The sequence below is a fragment of the Sarcophilus harrisii genome, chromosome 2, assembly GCF_902635505.1.
Source record: "Sarcophilus harrisii chromosome 2, mSarHar1.11, whole genome shotgun sequence".
In the NCBI taxonomy this organism is placed as follows: Eukaryota; Metazoa; Chordata; class Mammalia; order Dasyuromorphia; family Dasyuridae; genus Sarcophilus; species Sarcophilus harrisii.
In genome coordinates this window covers 597948558-597969555 of record NC_045427.1, presented here as the reverse complement: position 1 = coordinate 597969555, position 20998 = coordinate 597948558, and the positions used below count along the sequence as shown (strand labels likewise).

The 20998-nt window shown below is 32.2% G+C and overlaps 1 protein-coding gene across 12 annotated transcripts in view; it reads left to right on the top strand.

The window, feature by feature from the left end:
* The window catches only part of MYO9A (myosin IXA), a 301754-nt gene that overhangs the window by 121423 nt on the left and 159333 nt on the right, over window positions 1-20998 (top strand). For all 12 annotated transcript variants that reach the window (XM_031956316.1, XM_031956313.1, XM_031956318.1 and 9 more), the window contains one exon: window positions 7632-7721. In XM_031956316.1, coding sequence (XP_031812176.1) covers window positions 7632-7721 — 90 coding nt within the window. The remainder of the gene's footprint in view (window positions 1-7631; window positions 7722-20998) is intronic.

Here is a 20998-nt window from a genome sequence, read left to right as displayed (position 1 = left end):
TCAGAAATCTACCTTCCTATCTTCTTCCAAAAATCACATTGTCAGTTCTAAACAATGTAGCAAAATAAACTTTTAAAAATAGACATTTGGAACAGCTTCTGTGATCAAGGTACTTAGTAGCTGTTGGAATAGAAGCAGACTTTGAATAAAAACATAGTATCCATAGTATCTTTCTTCAACTAGCTTGTAGCTATTAGAGTTGTGATAGTAACAAAATTATAAAAACTAATAGTGAATGTTAAATGCTTTGTAAAGTTAAAAAAAAAATTAGATAAGATCCAAAAGAAAGGATTGTTCAAAAACAATTTGCTGGTGATTTTTCTAAACTAATAGATTTTTTTCCCCTTAAAAAATAATTTTATAGGTTGCATGTTTCATTTTATTAAATAAAAATATTTATAATAAACAAAGGCAAAACATAGAGAAATGAGGCAAAAAGTTTTTACGAATATGGTTGTGAACACCTTTTATTTGCATGTGGTAAAAAGAATACAGAAAATTTGTTTATGTATTTTATTTTTCCAAATACATGCGAAGATAGTTTTCAACATTACCTTTGCAAAACCTAGTGTTCCAAATTTTTCTCTCCTTTCCTACCTCCCCTAGACAGCAAGTAATCTGATATTGGTTAAACATGTGCAATTCTTCTAGGCATATTTCTATATTCATCATACTGTTCAAGAAAAATCAGGTCAAAAAGAGGGAAAAACCACGGGAAAGAGGGGGGAAAAAACCCAAGCAAACAACAACAAAGGTGAAAGAACTGTTGTGATCCACATTCAGTTCTCATAGTCCTCACTCACATACAATATTAGATATTGTATGCAGATGGCTCTCTCCATCACAAATCTATTGGAATTGGCCTGAATCACCTTATTGTTGAGAAGAGCCACATCCATCACATTTGATCATTACATAATCTTGCTGTGTACAATGTAATCTTGTTTCTTTTCACTTCACTCAGCATCATTTCATGTCAGTCTCTGCAGGCCTTTCTGAAATTGCCCTACTGATCATTTCTTATAGAACAATAATATCCCATTACTTTTATATAGTATAACTTTTTTTTATAGTATAACAGCTTTTCTCCAGCTGTTGGGTATACATTCACTTTCCAGTTCCTTGTCACTATAAAGAGTTCCCACAAACATTTTTGCATATGTGGGTTCTTTTCCTTGCAATCTCTTTATGATCCTATAGAGATACTGCTGGATCAAAAGGTATGTACAGTTTTATAAGCCCTTTGGACATAGTTCCAAATTTGTTCAACTATGTGTATATTAACTTTAACATGGCATGATTATTTTGAACTTTTTTTCTGTTTTTTGTTCCTGTTATTTACAGGTGGTGGTGTTGTAATTTGTGGCTTTTTGATTAAACCTTAATGTAAATGTTCAAATGATTCATTTAATTCTTGATGTTCATTTTATGAGGCAATATTTGATAACACTGTATATTTCATTAAAATTGTGTTCAGTCTTTTGTGAATCCTTGAATAGAATTTTCTTGTAATTTTTTACTATTATGGTTGACTAACACATATTTCAAGATTTAAAATTCTCATAAATTTGTTCATAGTAGAGTTTTATACAGTAGTGTTACTTGAATATTATATTTGTTTTTATTTATAGATCTTGTGATGTTTTCTTCTTTTTTTAAAAATATGATCGTTCTCCAGGAGCAAGTTTCTTGGGGAGGTTTTCTGGAGGCAGCCTTAGTTTCCTTTCCAAGTAATAATCATCTCAAATGCAGCCAGGAGTTAAAATCTAATCTTTTATTGTCTCTTATAAAACAGCCCAATTAGCTTTCTTTGGTTCTGAGAGTTCTCATTGCTAGTCTTTTGCCTCTGCCAGCTTCTGCCTCTAGCAACTCTGCCTCCTGGCAATTTTCCGAACTGACTTCTGGCTTTCAATCTTTTTCAACTGACTCTCTTCCACTGACTTCTCCACTCACTTATGAATCTCCCGAAATCTCCTCCTCTTCCTTTCTTTGGGCTTTGTTCTGCCCAACTGCAGTCTCTGGCTTTTCAATCTCCCAAACTGAACTCACTTCATTAATTCAGCTCTTTTTATGCTCTTTTAGAGGTGTAACCTCAAAGGTTGACTCCTCCTCCGAGAGTGAGATTATGGGAGGTGTGAATTGGTGAATTTCATATACTGAATACTGAAATCTCCCAACTTGTGAACTCTAATGTGTGAGCTCTAATGTGTAAAACTCTCTTAAAGGTGTAAACACAAGCATTGTTTCTATCAACTCTAATGACTTAACACTTTGTAAGGATTGTAACAGATCTGATAAGAGTTAGTTTAATAACTGGAGAATTGGGAAATGAATTTATAGGAATTAGTACTTGAACTTTTTTTTTTTTAAGTGGAGTTATAAACATATGAGGTGAAGATGAAAGATATGCTACAGACATAAGAAATCACTTGTTCAAATAGACAAAGTTAGGAAATGGAAAGGGTGATAGCATTTAATTCAACTGGATGAGAATGATGAAGGGAAATAATATGAAGAGAAGAAAGTGGGGTGGAAGGTAGACTGAGGCTATTTGAGAAACTGATGGCAGGCTAAGGATTTTGTATTATGTTAGAATTAATAGAGAGCAAATTAAAATTTTTGCGCAGAAGAATATGGTCAGATTTGTGTTTGAAGAATATCATTCTGGATGCTAAATGGAGATGGGTAGGAGAAAGTAAAGAATGGAGTCTAAAAGTCCATTCAGCAGGTTATTACAGTTGCCCATGAGAGAAAGGGGAGTTCCTAGAAATATTATGGAGAGATTGGATCAAATAACTTAGCAGCTAATTGGAAGAGGAGGATGAGGGTATGAAGAATAAAATGTGATTTTATTTAAAATGTGTATTATTATATGTGTAAATTTGCTTGGCTAGAATTTTATTATTGTTGTTATGGTGGGCTTGTTAGTAGTATCATAACAGCAATGAGGAAAGTTTAATGGGAAAGTGATTGGAAGAGAAATGTAATAATTCTATTATAAACATGTTGAGTTTGAGATGTCCAGCAGGCATTTGGAGACTAGAGAATGGATCTCAGAAGGAAACTGCCAAGGAGTTTTATTGTTTTGTTTTTATGGATTAATTAGATGAGATTAAATAGACCAGAGTTCCAGTTCTCTATATCCTTAGCTACATGTCCCCTTTCTCTATGGCATCTTGAAATTTCATTTTTTTTTTTTTTTCTTTCTTAGGAGTTAAAGATATGAGGGAACTAAAAAAAGTAGCTCCTTACTGGAAGGTTAGACTCATTCACTAAGCTGCATTAGTAAGCTAACCAGGTTAACTAACCATAGGTCTGACCTTCTTATGAAATAAAACAGTACAACCATAAGCCCAATACAGTTTCTCATGAGATAGCTGACTTCAGTTAAAAAATACACACACACACACACACACACACACACGAAAAATTATGAGGATAATCTAAATAATTATTTCAGTCCTTTAAGGATGCTAATATTTGTCTTAAGCAAAAGAATTCATTTAATCTTAGGACATGCAAGTAATGTGAAAAGATAATTATAGAAACGCTTTGTGTATGGAGATTTTTTAAAAAAAAATTTTGTGTGTGAACTTAACCTTGTATTGTTTAACAAGCAGAAGTGATTTCTTGATTGCCAAATCCAAAGATCTTTTATCATTTCTCATTCCTCTTGATCTGTTTACGGCATTTGACACTGATATTAGTCATATATTTGTTTCATAAAAATTTCCTTATTATTATTAACTTAGGAGACATCAACAAATACAAACATTTCCTTATAGTAGAACAGAAAAAGAGAATTGCTTATGAAATCGCACATAGTCAATTTTTATTGTTCAGTTTTCACTGTTTGTTTCAGATTTAATACAGTAGTGACAGTACTCTCCTGCTTGTCTACATCTTCCAATCTTATTATATGAGCTTATTTATTTCCTTTTGTGGATGACTCCCATGTTATATTTCTACCCCTCAGGCTTTCTTGAACTGAAATTCCACATTGCTAATTGCCTATTAGATATTGTCAATTTAAATGTACTATCTACATCTCAAACTCAACATGTTCAAAAGGAAAATTGTTACCTTTCTCCCTAAAAGCAGCCCCTTTTAAACTTCTATATTTCTGTCAAAGATAGTATTGTCCTTTCATTGACCCTACTTGGTAACCCCAGTGTCACACTTAACTTCCTATTCTTCTTTACCCTAAATAGTCATTTAGCTGCTGTTTGTCTTTTTCTCCCATTCCCCATCTTTCTCTTCCTCCCCTTCTCTCCCTCCCTATTTGTTTTTCCTTTTAGCTTCCCTCTTGCTCTTCTCCTTCCCTATTCTTCCCTCCCACAACTATTATTATAATTCACATCCTTATTACCTTTTGCTTAGATTATTCTGATAATCTCCCTATCGGTTTCCCCATTCACCTTTCACATAGGATCCAATGTAGACTACTCTGATAGTTAAAAACCCTTTGCACAAGTAGGTTGTGCAAATCTACTTTTATATCCTAATGGCATATTATCTCCTTATAGATACAGTCAAATTAACCTTGTTCTGATGTCTACAGAAGTCCTTTGTGAATGGAATGCTTTTTTTTCTTACCACTATGTTTCAGAATCCCAATTTCCTTCAAGATTTAGTTATGATGAATTTAAACTGCTTATGAAATCCTTTAAGATAAAAGGATAGCTCAGTATTTCACAGTTATAAGTGGGGAGGAGCAGTGTGAAAAACATTTAACAGCTGGACTATAAGGAGAAAAAAGTATGCATGACATAGTTTGTAAATTTAATATGCATTATTAACATTTTCTCCATCACTTCTGTAGGTAGACAGACAATCAACAGAAAAATAAATGAAGCCGTCATTTATTTTGTTTGTGGACTCCTGAGGCAATAGTAACTGCTGAAACTTTTTTAATGGGCTTGAGCTGTTCTGTGCTGTTTTCAGCACACCCTTGGGCTAGAGTAAGTGAGAAGGATATAGGGATTTATTTTTATGGCCGCATTAAAATTTCAAAGGAGTGATTTTTCCCAATTGAGGAACTTGTAGAGTGTCTTCTTACATTTGGTATAGGGGGAGCCTTTTTACACTCACTATTTCATCAGAACCATAGTTTGACTAAGCTCTGTTTTATATTCTGAATCACAACAATTTTATCTCCCTCTCCATTCTTCTTCCCTCCACTTAATAAAATAATTAAATTATTTGCTTTTTAAATGAAATACTGGTTACCTAATGCTTTACTCATTAACTGACAAATATTGCAGTTTCAATCTATGGATTGTTAAAACGGTAAGATAGAATAGAGACTAAAAATATATTGGGAAAGAAAATCTTAGACATGGGAAAAGAGTGCAGTAATACATGAACTCATCACCTTAGATCACATGTCCTCTCTTGACATTTCCCCCTCTATTTTACTAATCCCCAGCCCTAGATATTCCACGCTGTGGTTTGGTCTGTGTATGTTCTATACCTTTTCACAAAACCAAATTCATGGAAGCTCAGAATTGAACTTGCAAAAGTTCAGTCATTCTTTTACATATTATGCCTAGCATCCTTCAGAAGTGTCCTGAATTCTGTCACTTCAAGTAATAAAAATCCCCTCTGTTCTTTTAATGCTGTAGTTATTATGAACGTGTTTGTTAGAATAACACAAAATCTGCTTTTGTCCCTTTTCCCCACTACTTTGACTTCTGCTTGTAGCAAAAGAAGTTTAATTTCTCTTTTATGAAACAGCTTTTTAGATGTTTCATTTAAAAATCATATCCTTAACCAAGGACTTTCTTCTGGTTCTTTGCCTTTTTTTTTTTTTTTTTTTTTTTTTTTTTTTTTGTGCTGAGCCAATTGGGGTTAAGTGACTTGCCCAGTGACACACAACCAGGAGGTGTCTGAGATCAAATTTGAACTCAGGTCCTCCTGACTTCAGAGCTGGTGCTCTATCCACTGCCCCACCTAGCTGTCCCATTTGCTTCTTCTTAAACATCCTCTTATTTTAATCCAAGCACCAAACTTTGGAATTATCTTAAATTTTTCTTTACCCTTTTGTTGTAAATCCACTTTTTGACAGATTTGTAAGTTCTTCTGCATTTATTTTTTTTTTTTTCCTTTTCTACAACTCTGTATCCCAGTTCAGGACAAATTAAACCATTATAATAAATCCAGAAAGAAATATAGAAATTATTTGGTCTTGAATAGGAAACAAAGATTTTAGTGCTTTAGGTAATGGTTTAGTAACTACTACCAACTGAAAGTAAGGGTTCAAAAAGGAAAAGTAGATTTGGAAAATGTATAGGTTAATTAAGAAGCTGTTACTTTAAAATATTTTAAAATTCTTATTTTTATTCTCTCTTTTTCTGCCAAAGAGAATGATCTTTGGTGTGGAACAGAATAAAAATGGCTAATAGGGAGTTGATGATCAAGATAAGGGAAAAGAATGAAAGAACATCTAACTGCCTTGATTTGTTTGTTATGTTGCCCAAATAAACAATATCTGAAGTGAATGCCAATACTCTTCAAAATGCCTTTCATTTAATTCCTTTGTATATATTATATTTATTCCCTTGTTGATTATTCTGTATATATATTTTTATTATACTTCTTGTTTATCTCACTAGAATGTGTGTTTATGGACTGGAAGTTGAATAGAACTTATGAATAACTAGCTTCTAAAATGAAGAATAATGCACTGCCTTGAAAAGTAATGGCTTTCCCCTAGCTTTATATCTTTAAAAAGTCGGATGCCTTCATTTTCTGACATATTATTTAGAATACTATTGTTCAGGAATATGGATTGACAACATAGCCTGTGAGTTCCTTCTAATTCTGAAATTATTTCTGTGAACAGATTTTTTTTTTTTTATATACTCAAGTTAAAACGATGAGTATTTGATCAGGGGTAGAAAGGGATTGGAAAGACTATGTTTGAATAGAGGTGAGATCTTCTGCACAAAAGAAAGAAGAGAACAGAAAATGTACTGCTACTAAACCCATGGTAGTTAATACATGCTACTAAACCTGGTAAGCCATCCCAGTAAGACTTAGAAAGTAGCAGCTTCCAGGAGGGGATATCCTGAAGAAGGGCAGCCCTGTGCTCCTGGCCTATGCAATGTATAAATAGTAAAAGTGGAGTAGAAATAGCACAAGGAAGTAAGATATATTTAATTTTATTTAGATATATTGACATTTGGCATTTGTGTATGTAGGGGTGGGGTGTGCGCTTGTTCATACACACATTTGTGTATGTGTCTTTGATGGGTGATATGTAGGGAAAACCACATGTGTGTAGTAATTTCAGTGGTAGAGGAAATATCTGACCAGAAATTGCCCTCTTAACACTGCTGGATCACATTTCTTTTGCAGTCTTAGAGAATTAATGGTGGCACAGAGAATATATGAGACTTGACCAGTGCATATTGGATTATGGACTTGAAATTGTTTTTTTGACCCAAAAACCAGTACTCTTATCTTTTATATCCTGTTGCCTCACTATACACATATTGTTTCATTGTTTTATTTCATTTTTTAAAAAATTTTTCCATTTTTAAGAAAAAATGAATTTTTCAGTGATTTCAGTCAATAATTTTACACTGCCAAATATTTTAAATAACTATTCTGGGTTTTGTTTATGTTAGGTGAAAGAAGAGATGCTATTTGAAGCATTGGTTACTAGGAAGACTGTGACTGTGGGTGAGAAGCTTATTTTACCATATAAACAGGCAGAGGTACGTATTGGTTCATCTTTAGACTCACATATGAACATTAAAAAATTTTATTTGTATTGTCTTTACTATCATTGATGTGGTTAATATGGTTAATATAGTTAATGATTATGAGAATAATATCAATCTTTAAAAATTTTATTTCTGTAGTTTATATCATTTGTTTAAGTTTGCTCCTTTAGTGATCCATATCATAGCACATTTCCTGTTTGTTTGTTGTCCATGTCTTCCAATCAGTTCTTTATAGTTGTTTCATTCCAAGTACCAGAAATCTTCTTTGATCTTTTGATATTAGTTGTATACCAATTAAACACATAGGCTGACTGTTGTTTAGTTTATAGCTTGGGTTATCTAATTATCTTGAGCTCTTGCTCAGTTTTTTGGTTACATTTTTCTTGGCATCCTGTCCATGATTTTTTCATCCCACTTTTTGATTTCTAATTTATAGCAACCTGCTCATATCTGTCATTAACCTCTTTGTTGCACTTAGAATAACCTATAATTTTAATTCTTTGGTGATTATTATATTCCATGGTTTATAGACATTTAACAAGGAGAATATCGTTTAAAGATGGACCTTTGTTTCAAGGAGAAGTGGTTGAACACATTTTGAAGAGTGAACACATTTTGCATTTGTTCAAAAAGACAAATCTACCTATTCTTTTGCCTTTGTCATACCCTCGTTGTCCTTTTGTAATGTTTTCAGACATATGTCCTTATAAACCAGCCCTGTGGGGTTATGTATCCAACTGCATCTCATTGTTTGGACAGTAGTAGGTAGTTTTCATTGAAGTGCTAGTTCTTGTTAAGTTATGCTAAATGCTTTTAAGAGATTATGGGTCTGATTTGGGGGAGGGGGAGTTCAAATCTTGATGCAGTCCTGCAGTATTATTTCAGACATAAAGATCTTACCATTTTTTTTTGGACTCAGCACCTCCACAATAGTGACAAACAAATTTATTTGGTATTAGTAATAATAGACTAACTGAACAAAATCATCCCTGGCAAGAAAACAAAAGTTTTTTAATACCTCCATGGGTGACTTATCAGAAAAGAGCTTTTAAGATGTCATTTCCCCAAATCAGATGCTCTTTTATATGAAATAACAAGCATATTGGTATCTTATATTCCTATATTTTTCAACTGCTAAATTAAATATGGTCTTTTCCTGTAGAATCTGTGAAAGCCTGAGTATTTGCTTCTCATTCCTTCATCAAAGATCTTTTGATGTATGTGTTGATTGTTCTTAAAAAGATTTTGTAGGAATGAGAAAATAATTCTGTAAATGAGGAATTATTGATGTTCTGTCTTTTTTTTTTGTGATATCAGAAAGGTTAAAGGTTTCTTCCTTGTTTTTTAACATATTCTATTGGATACCATGAGAATTTATCCCTAATGATACTTGGAATTGTCACCTCTGGCACTGATCCCCTTTTATGTATACTTCATTTGTTTAATCCAGGTTTTCTTTTTCTTTTTTTTCTTTTTTTTAGGTTTAATTTAAAAAAAAAATTATTTATACTTAAATGTAAAATAAGAAATAACAAAATAGAAAAGAAAAAATTGTCATGTGCCAGTAGAATGTCATGGGAAGATTCACAATATGCAATAACAAATTTTCATTTTTAAAAAGCATATATAATAATAGAAGAGATTATATTCATGACTATCCTTTTTTTTTTTTTTTTGCTTCCTTATAGGTTATTCTTTTGTTCTCTTTGCTATGTACTTTTTACTTTATTATTTTTTTCCCCTTTCATCTCCTTCACCTTCCTCAAGTAGGCTACAGTTAAACACATGTATATTTATATATATTCACACCTATACCCATGCAGATAAATGTATATATACATATAAACACTCACATGCATATGTACACATATACATGTATTTATACATATGCATTTCCACATGCATAGACATAGGATCTAAAACAATAATATGGCTGACATAGTGTAGATTTCTCTTAAAAAAATCCAGATTTTCTTTTCATCTTTGTTTTCTTCATTGTCATTTCCACTTTCACATACAGCAAAACTTAGAGCTCTAATAGTATTTGAATTAATTGACCACTCAACTGGTAGTAGTAATTAGTTGCTTGACAGTTCTTCCATTGGCAATACTAGTAGCTTACCTCTATCCATAATTTTTTATTTATAACCATGTGTCATCATTATAGGAATATTGATAGTAGATTTTTGTATCAAAAGCTTGTTTTATTTCTTCAAATTAATCCAATATGTTCTCTTAAATATTTTTCAGCCTTGGACTTGACTCTATTAAATTATTATTGCTTATCTTTTTTTAGTTGTGTCTGATTCTTTGTAATGCCATGGATTAGTACTCTAGTACTGCCCATGAGGTTTTCTTGACAAATACACTGTAGTGATTTGCCATTTCCTTCTTCAGTGGATTGCGACAGAGGTTGCCCAGGTCACACAGTTAGTGAGTATCTGAAGCTGGATTTGAACTCAGATCTTCCTGACTTCAAGCGTAGAACTCTATCCACTGAGCTGCCTATCTATCTCCAGTGCCAAAAACCTTCTTGTGGAAGCTGCTAAATTTCTAGAAGTAATTTACCTATAGTTTGAAGTGGATGAAATTCTTTATAACATTAAGTTCTAGAGAGTTAGGCCTATAACTATTTCTACTTCTAAAGAGAATGATATGTTAGCTTTATATTGGCTGTTTAAAATTCAGTTCACATAAAAATTTAACTTTATTTTTTTGAATATTCTTTGTGCCATACATTTGCATTTTCTTTATCAAGTACTTTGATCATGGGATGGATCTGTGACATCCATTTCTTCTACCAGCTCAGCTCTCAACCTATTCCTGTTTTATAATTCTTTAGAGCAGTGATCAGCAGCTGTGTATTGTATAGCTGTCGGAATACACCACAAAATTATCTATCTTAATTTTAATAACTCATAGATTTAAATTATTTGGTTCTAGGTCAGTTTCTTTCATGTGGCCTTGTATTTCAATGAGAATTCTTTTTATTTTTCTGGGATCCAATGCCACCAGTACACTGTTATCAATATATCAAAAGTATCTCATCATCAGGATATCCCTTATGCATTTGTACTTTATGTAAAGCATCCTTCAGAATATGAGGGCACAACTTTTGAGTGCATGTTTTACTCTTTTTCATTTCCCAAGAATTCCTTGCATCTAACAAGAAACATTACACTATATATATGCTAAATCAGATTAAGTGTAATTAAAGCGGCAGCTAGGTGGCACAGTGGATAGAGCACCAGTCCTGAAGTCAGGAGGACCTGAGTTCAAGTTTGGCTTTAGACACTTACCACTTCCTAGCTGTGTGACCCTAGGCAAGTCACTTAATCTCAATTGCCTCAGCCAAAAAAAAAAAAGTAATTGAAAAATGTTTAGCAAAATAAATAAAATACATTTAATTTGTGGTTTTTAAAGTCAACATTTAACATGTAGAGATCTCTTTCTATTTTAGTGTGATACCATTGTTCTCCAGTATTAAAATAGACATGGGAAGCAGTATAGAAAGACTATCATTAAGGCTTCATTTTACCCTACTTAGAGACAATGTTGTAGAGTGGATAGAATGCTAGACTTGTAGATAAGAAAAGTAGGCTTGAATTCTTTATCATACACTTAAACATGATCTCTGTCAACATGGAAAAGTCTTAAGTCTTTTTGTTTTCAATTTCCTTATTACACAAATGGAGATAATAGTAGCCTTTACCTCATAGAGTTGCTGTGTGGATTAAGGGATATGATAGTTTAAAATGCTTTGCAACTTTAAAGTGCCTTACAAACATAAAAACATCACCTCTTGTTATTGCTAATATTGCATAAGAGTTGTTGATTTAAATAAGTTTTTTTTTTTTTTTTTGATCAGCAAAAGAGTAAGCCCAGTGGATTTATATTCTGCACATTAATAATGAATGACTAAGGATTTGATGATCTGCTTGATTGCTTTTCTTGTTTTTATCAATCAGTAATCCTTTTTAAGTACCTCTAATGGACTACTCACTCTGCTGGGTATTGGCAATACAGAACTGAAATCTTATCTGCCCTCAAGAATCTAGGTAAATGTGTACCTATTAAAGAAAATAGAAGATAATATTAAGATAAGGGTAGTTGAAGGTTATGGCACTTGAAGTAGGCATTTGAAGAAAGCTAAAGGTTTAGAAAAACCAAGGTAGAAGAAAATGCATTCTGGACATGAGGATTGGTGTCTGCCAAGGCATTTTGATAAAAGATAGAATGTTAATGTGTGGGAAACAACAAGGTCAGTTTAGATGGACCATGGCATGAGTGAAGGAAAATCTTGGAAAAAGCTTGAAAATGTAGTTTGTCAACGGTTTTAAGTGCTAAATGGAGAAGTTTGTAAATCTTTGTTCCCAGAGATGTTATGGAGTCTCTTGAACTTATTGAATAGGGAAATGATTTGATTATACACATACTTTGAGAATGTCAGTTTATCAGCAATGTGAAGGATAGATGGGATAGGGAAGAGATAAGAATTAAGGATAAACACACCTGAAATTGTAAATTTATCATTGACAAGAGTTGCTAACTGAATATATAAGATGAGGGAAAATAAGGAATTGAGGGTATGCAGATTTAGGAGATGAGATTTCTGGACTTAGTAGCTTCAGTAAGTAGCTATCTGAAAATCTTTATCTTCCTTCAAGATTTATTTCAGGGTATTCCTCTTCTGTACGGCTTATTGATACTTTTCCCCACTTCATATTGTTTCATATTTTGCATTTTATATATTCATGTATTTCCCCTGTAGATTGTTAGCTCCTTGAAGAACTGTTCTTTATGAAAGAAATTCCTGTTCAACAAGCACTGCTGAGAAAAAACTATTCATCACTCTGACAGAATTTAGGTTTATGCATGTGTTATGTACCTCATACCATGGCAAGCTCAAAAAAAAGACATACATTCTTACTCTTTAACATTATAAATAAATCAGAGGAGAACAGGAGGATTGTAAAATAAGCAATAGATGTAATTAGAAAAGATAAAGTAGGTCACATTGATTATGTACAAATGAAAAGCTTTTGTGTGATCAAAAAAAACCCAAGGAATCAAAAGATGGGAGCAATTATCGCTAAAACTATTAACATAAGAATGCTCTATATAAGTAAGCAAAATTGAGTTTTTACTTCATACTTACCAATATTTTTTCCTAGTTTATTTTATTTTAAGAAACAGAAGAAGCAAAAAGAAAAAAGAGAAAAGCAATACAAAACAAGAGAGGACATTATCATGTGCCCAGCAGAACATCAGGAAGGATTCAAAATTTATAACAAATATAGATTTAACAAAGTGTGTGTGTGTGTGTGTGTGTGTGTGTGTGTGTATGTATGTGTGTGTGTGTATGTGTGTGTAAATAGAAGAATCATACTCACAAATTGACAGAGGAGAACTGTCATTGTTAGAAGCATTGCAAAGACAAATTCACCAATAGAATATTGACAAACATTTGAGTTGATTCAGCCATTCTGGAAAACAATTTGGAATTGTGCTCTTAAAAAAAAAATGACTAAGATTTTCATATTCTTTGATCTGTAGATCTCTTACTAGGAATATACTCAGAGAAGATCAAAGACTTACATCTACCAAATCATTTTAAGCAGTCCATCCTGTGATAACAAAGAAACAAAATAGATGCTCATCAATGAGCAAATGGTGGCAGGTAAATGTAGCATTGGACTTTTCTCCCTGAACTTCATACCCATTTTATACATAGGAAATACTATCTTTAACTTGTTTCCCTGTTATATTGTGTTTATTAGATTAAGTTCAGTGCTCAAGCCTTTTGAGATCTTTTAGTGTATTATCACTTTATGTTAAGTATTATCTGTCAGTTGATGAACATTCATTTACTCAAATCATTTTTAAGAATGTTAATTAAACAAGGCCAAACACAGATCATTTATAGGAAATCTCAGCCAAGTTGACATTGACCTAGAGTTCTAAGTCATTTAATCTCATTCTCTTCTCATGTCTTTATCTTATCCACTGTAATAGTTTGAGGAATAAATTCAAGTAAATTCAGGTAAACTATATCAGCATCATTTTTCTTAATTTACACATTTAGTAATCCTGTCAAGAGAGGAAATCATTTTTGTTTGACATCAATTCTGTTGACTTTTTGTAATCATGTCTTCCTTTTTATATGTTGGCTTACCATCTCTTTAATGTATTGTAACTTTTTCTCAATCAGTTATCTATAGTTTTCAGATTGTATTCCTTTTCCTTTGTTTTAAAGTATTTTTTAGCTTTAGGCCATTCTTGAGCAGTGGAGCCAACCTGCTTCAATAATTTCATCTTTAGTGTTTCAAACTCTTTCCCCAAGTATTCTCCTTATAAATTCAGCCAACTTTAGAGTTATTTTTAAGTGTGTACTATATAGAATATTTATTTGGGTCTTATTGCTTCTTCAGGTGTTCATTTAGCACTGCTCTAAGTAAGTGAATAGAGACTACTTCTTAACGCTTCATGACTACTCTTTTCCTATATCATGAAAGAAACCTAGAATTAAGAATATTCTGCTTTCCTCACTATTTCCTTAGTATAGAATGGATTTATTTTCTTTTTTGGTGGGATTGTTAACCTAGTAGTTTTTTTTTTCCTTTAAAAAAGATTATTGGGGCCCTACAGATGGCACAGTGGATAGAGTACCAACTCGAATCAGGAGGGACTGAGCTCAAATTTGGCCTCAGACCACTTAACAATTAGTATATATGTGCTGGGCTTAATCGCAATTAAACCACTTAATCGCAATTGCCTTGCAAGACAAAAATAAATAAATAAATAAATGGAATATTATTTTATTTTTTCCCAATTACAGGTAAAAACACTTTTAAAGATTTTTTTTCAAAGTTTTGAGTTCCACTATACTCAAAAAGCTATCAAACTGTGCATACCCTTTGATCCAGCAGTGTTATTACTGGGCTTATATCCCAAAGAGATATTGAAGAAAGGAAAGGGACCTGAATGTGCAAAAATGTTTGTGGCAGCCCTGTTTGTAGTGCTAGAAACTGGAAATTGAATGGAGAATGGCTGAGTAAATTGTGGTATATGAATGTTATGGATATTATTGTTCTATAAGAAATGACCAGCAGGATGGATACAAAGTGGTATGGCGAGACTTACATGAATTGATGTTAAGTGAAATGAACAAGGAGATGATTATACACTTCAGCAACAATACTATATGATAATCATTTCTGATGGATGTGGCTCTCTTCAGCAATGAGAGGATCCAAATAAGTTCCAATCAATCTGTAATGAACAGAACCAGCTACACCCAGAGAAAGACCACTGGGAAATGAATATGGACCACAACATAGCATTTACACTATTTCTGTTGTTTGCTTGCGTTTTAGTTTTTTCTTCTCAGGTAATTTTTACCTTCTTTCTAAATCAGATCTTTCTTGTGCAACAAGATAACTGTATAAATAGGTATACATATATTGTATTTAACATATACTTTAACATATTTAACATGTATGGGACTACCTGCCATCTAAGGGAGGAGATGGAGGGAAGGAGGGGAAAAGTTGAAACAGAAGTTTTTGCAAGGATCAATTGTTGAAAAAATTACTCATGTATATGTTTTTCATATAAAAAGCTATAATAAAAAAAAATGTAAAAAAAGTTTTGAGTTCCAAATTCTATCCTTTACTTTCCTATGATATCAGGTAAAGCAACCTGATATAAATTGTACATTTACAGACATATAAAATATTTCCATATTAGTTATTTTGTTCAAGACTCAAACAAAAACAATAAAAAAGAATGGAAGTCAAAAATAGTATGCTTTTGTCAGTATTCAGACAACATCAGTTCTTTCTCTGCAGCAAAATAGCGTTTTTCATCAGGAGTCCCTTGGGATCATCTTGGATTGTTATAATGTTCATAATAGCCAACTCATTCAAAGTTGTACCTTGTACTGACTCTGCTCTTTACTTTGTATCAATTCATATGTGTCTTTCCAGGTTTTTCTGAAATCATTCTGCTTGTCATTTCTTATAGCACAATGATATTTCATTGTAATAATCTCATAGTTTATTAATCTGTTCTCTGATTAATAGGCCTCACCTGGATTTTGAATTCCTAGGTACCACAAAAAGATGTTGTATAAAAATTTTTCTGCAAATAGATTATATTCCATTAAAAAAAAAAATCTCTTTGAGATATAGACCTAGCAGTGATGTTGCTGGATCAAGGGGCAAGCACAATCTTTGGACATAGTTCCACATCACTCTCCAAAATGGTTGGATCAATTTGCAGTGGCACCAAAAATGTATTAGTATCCTAGTTTTTCCACACCTCTGATATTTAGCATTTCCCTTTTTATTTCACATTAGTCAGTGTAATAAGTATGGTATAGGACCTTAGAAATGGTTTTTCTTTCTCTTTAATTTTCTTTCTCTAATCAACATTTTCAAGCATTTCAAGCATTCTTTTTCATATGCTAGGCATAGATTGATATCTTTGAAAATTGCCTATTCATGTCCTTTGACTATTTATCAATTGAGGAATTATTCTGTTCTTAAAAATTTAACTCAATTCTCTTTATCTTTAAGAAATGAGACCTTTATTAGAGATATTTACTATAAAAATTTACTTAGTTTCCTACATTCCTTATATAATTTTGGTTACATTGGCTTTGTTTTTGCAAATCATTCGAAATTTTATGTAATAAAACTTTCATAATGTTCTTTAATATTTTGTTTGGCCCTAAATTTTTCCTTTATCAACATATTTTACAAGTCAACTATTCCATGTTCTACTAATTTGCTTATGCTCTCATCCTTTATTTCTAAATTTTGCCCCATTTTGATCTTCCCTTGGTATATGGTGTGAAATGTTGGTTTATGCCTAGTTTCTGTCATCCTTTTTTTCCAGTTTTTCCATTAGTTTTAGTCAAATAATGAATTTGAGTCCCTAAACCTAGACTTTGTTGCTGACAATTTATGTAAGTTTATTTTGTGACCTTCATTCTTTGCACTTTATGTTAATTATTCATGATAACTTTTTTTTAGTAGATTCTATAGGAATTTCTAAATATATTGTCATATCATGTTTCTTCATTTGTTTGTTCATTACCTATCCTATTTTCTTCAATTTCTTTTTCTTCTCTTATTGCTGTAAGCCAGTATTTCTAATAGAATGTTGGATAATAATGTTAATAATGGACATCCTTGTGTCACCCCTGGTTTTAATGGAAAGGCTTCCAGGTTATCCCCATTAAAGATAAGGCTTGCTGATATTTTTAGATAAAGACACTTATCATCTTAAGGTAGGCTTCGTTTATTCCTATGTTGTCTCCTGTTTTTATTAAGAATGAATGTTGTATTTTGTCAAAGGCTTTTTCTGAAACTATTAAGATAATCACATGGTTTCTATTGGTTTTGTTATCAGTGTGATCAGTTATGCTTATAATTTTCCTAATATTGAACTAGTCTTGAATAACTACTCCAAATTCTATCTGATCATAGTGTACAATTCCTCCGTGTTAATTGCTCTAACCCTTTTGTTTATATTTTATTTAAAATTTTTGCATCAATGTTCATTATGAAAATTGGTTTATAGTTTCCTTTTTCTGTATTTCTTTTTAGGAATCAGCACCAATTTTGGTGGCACTACTTTTCCCAAATGGGTTATATAGTATTGGGATTAATTGTTTGTTAAATGTTTTGGTAGAATTTGCTTGTGAATCCATCTGACGCTGGAGATTTTTTACTCAGGAAGTTAGTTGATAGCTTATTCAATTTCTTTTTCTACCATAAGTTTACATAAAATCCTGTGTGATCTTATAGATGTTTTGTTTTTGTGTCTGGGTACCTGAACAGGAACAGCTCATGGTATAAGGAGGAGAAGAGCTGATCACAGATTAGGAAGTCTGTCCAAGTTACTTGAGTTGAAGCAATAAAGAAATTTTCCTCATTGGGAGAAACTGAAAGTCAGGAAATCACAGGTTTAGGTAGACCAAAAAGAAAAAAAAATTTGATGTTTATTACAATCTTTAGTCATCTTTGATTCATGTCCTTAGGCATGAATATTTTTTTAAAACCTCATTGAATCTGTGATCCCATCAATCTGGCCATTCTCTCTGGTAATACAGATTATAAAATCCATCTGTTCCCCCCTTTCTTCGTGCTTTTAAAAAAGCTGTTACTCTAACTCTTTGATCTTATTAGTGCCACTATTGGGTCTGTTTCCCAAAGATAATGTAAAAGAGGGGAAAGAACCCACATGTGCAAAAATGTTTGTAGCAACTTTTTTTGTGATGGCAAGGCACTGGAAATTGAGTGGATGCCCATTAATTGCAGAATGGCTAAATAATTTGTGGTATTTGAATGTAATGGAATACTATGGTTCTTTAAGAAATGATGAGCAGACTGATTTCAGAAAAGCCTGGAAAGACTTCCAAGAACTACTGATTCTGAGTGGTGAAGTGAGCAGAACCAGGAAAACCATTGTACACAGTAACAGCAAGATTGTGTCATGATGAACTTTGGTAAACTTAGCTTTTCTCAGCCAAACCCCAATAATTCCAATAGATTTGTGATGGAAAGTACTATCCATATCTGGAAAAAAGAACTATGAAGATTGAATATTGATTAAAGCATACTATTTTCACTTTTGTTTTTGTTTTTTGTTTTTCATGGTTTTCCCCTTTTGTTTTGATATTTTTTCACAACATGACTGTTCTGTAAATATGTTCAAAATGATTATAAATTTATAACCTATAATCATTTCACTTGTGTAGGAGAAGGGATAGAGAAGAAGATTGTGGAACTCAATATCTTTTAAAAGTAAATATCAAAAACTGTCTTTACATGTAATTGGAAAAAATAAAATACTATTAAGTAAAAAAAGAGAGAAAAAGAGAAAGGGAAAAACTTAAAAAATAAAACCTACCTAGAGAAAAGTCCCCTTCCTGTAACTCTTGTGACATTTACATGAATACTTATGCAAAAAATGGACTATTCATCCACTGTTAGTATGTCAGTCCACATCTTTTTTCCTCTTATATATTTCTTTGGCTTTTTTTTGTTTTTGTTATTTTTTGCATGTAATTTATTCATGTAAGGATACATTGCATTATATGCCTTTCTTTTACCTTCTAGGTAAATTGCATTTTTAATTACTTGGATTTTATGACATTAGATTCACATCTGTGTAACATCACCATAAAAATTTTGATGCATATTATATCTGGGCAAGCTTTGGGCAATTGAAAATGTGAAATAATTTCCCCACTGTCAGGAACTCAGTTCTTTTTCAAATTTTTATTCATTTATTCAGTTTTCAGGAACACAATTATTGATTTTAATATTTTTTAAAGAAAAAAATGTGCTTTACTTTCTGATGATTTAGTTTTCAAGATGACTTTCAAGTATTTCTTTAATACTTTAAATATCTGTGATTTCATCCTTGTTGTTGTTCCCTCTACTAAAAGAGATAATTGACATTTTAATCATATTCAGAAGTTGTAGTTCTGAAAGAATCATCCTATAGCCAACTTGGTAATAACTCTCTCTGAATTTAGTTTTGGTTGTTATCATATGAGAGATCTCCAATTTGTCATTGAGTCTCATTTAAAGATATTCCCACTTACAAGGACCTGCCAGAGTTTCCAGTTTTCTTCATGCTGTTGGCCAGCCCTGTATCATAATCTTACAATGAGACATTGGTATGGTATTTATAAATTCAGGAGGAATATATTATAACCAAAAGAGAAATACTTGTGTTCTGTATCATTCTCTGCTGCAACACCCATGTATTTTTCTTAGAGTGTTATTGATTAAATTGGGTAATTATGGATTATATATATAGTAGATTTAAGAGGCAGTTTCCATTGAGGAAAATGAATCCTATCTGTTTTGAAATGAAAATCATTTGCTATGTAGTCATTTTATTCATGTCCAACTCTTTGTGACCTCATTTGAAGTTTTCTTAGTAGTGATTCTGGAGGGGTTTGCCATTTCCTTTTCTAGCGCATTCTATAGATGAGGAAACTGAGGCAAACAGGGTTGAGTGACTTGGCCAGAGTCACTTATATGCTTCCATCATATGCACCATCATGCTTCCAGTTACTTAGGTTTGCAACTTTTGTGTCCATTGTACAGATAATTTATTTTCCTAAAACTACAAGTTTGATCATTTCATTCATCTTCTAAGATAATTTTAGTGGCTACATGTTACCTTTAAAAGAAAATAAAAACTGTTTTCTTAGGCTTTTAAAGCCATTTGCAACCTGTCTTATATGTTTCATCCTTTCTCCATGATTTTCATTGGTTGTTTTCATTGCTTAGATGCCCCTTCCTACTTTTTTTTTTTTTTGATAAACAGTTTCATTATTTTTATTTTTAAAATCTATTTTATTTACTTTGTGAAATATTTCCTGATTACATTTCAAAAAATTATATATATATATATATGTATATATGTATGTATGTATATATATGTATGTATATACTTACTCCTTACTCCTGCTACTCTTCCAAGGCAAGCATTTTGATATCAGTTTGCCTTGGAGGAGTAGCAGGAGTAAGGAGCTCATGTAAACCTCATGTAAATGTTTATTAGCTATGTTGCAAAATAAAAAAGGAGAAAAAAAATGAAAGTTGAAAAAGTATGCTTCAATCTGCATTTGAATTCATAAGTTTTCATGCCTGAACATAAATAACATTTTTATCATAAGTTCTTTGCAGTGGTCTTGAATCATTGTCTTGATTAGAGTGACTAAGTCTTTCACAGTTTCCCAATTGATTATCCTTATAATATTGCTATTTCTGTGTACAAAATTTTCCTTTTTTTTTTTTTTTTTTTGCTTACTTCATTTTGCACAAGTTCATATAAGTCATCCCTGTTTTTCTGAAACTATACTTTTCTTCATTTCATATATTATAATTGTATTCCATTACAATCATATGCCACATCTTGTTCAACTATTTCCCAATTGATGAGCTTCCCCCCAATTTCTAATTCTTTGCCACCACAGAAAGAGTTGTGCTGGCGTGCTCGTGTGTGTGCTCTCTCTCTCTCTTTCTCTCTCTTTCGCTCTCTCTCTCTCTCACACACACACACACACACACACCCCTTTGGGTATGATTCTAAATTCTTTTTCCAAAATGGTTAAATTAGTATACAACTCTACTAACAGGGCATTAGTGCCCCTATTTTTCCACTTACTCCCCAGCATTTGTCATTTTACTTGTCTGTTATGTTAGCTAATCTGCTGGTTTTGAGATAATACCTCAGAA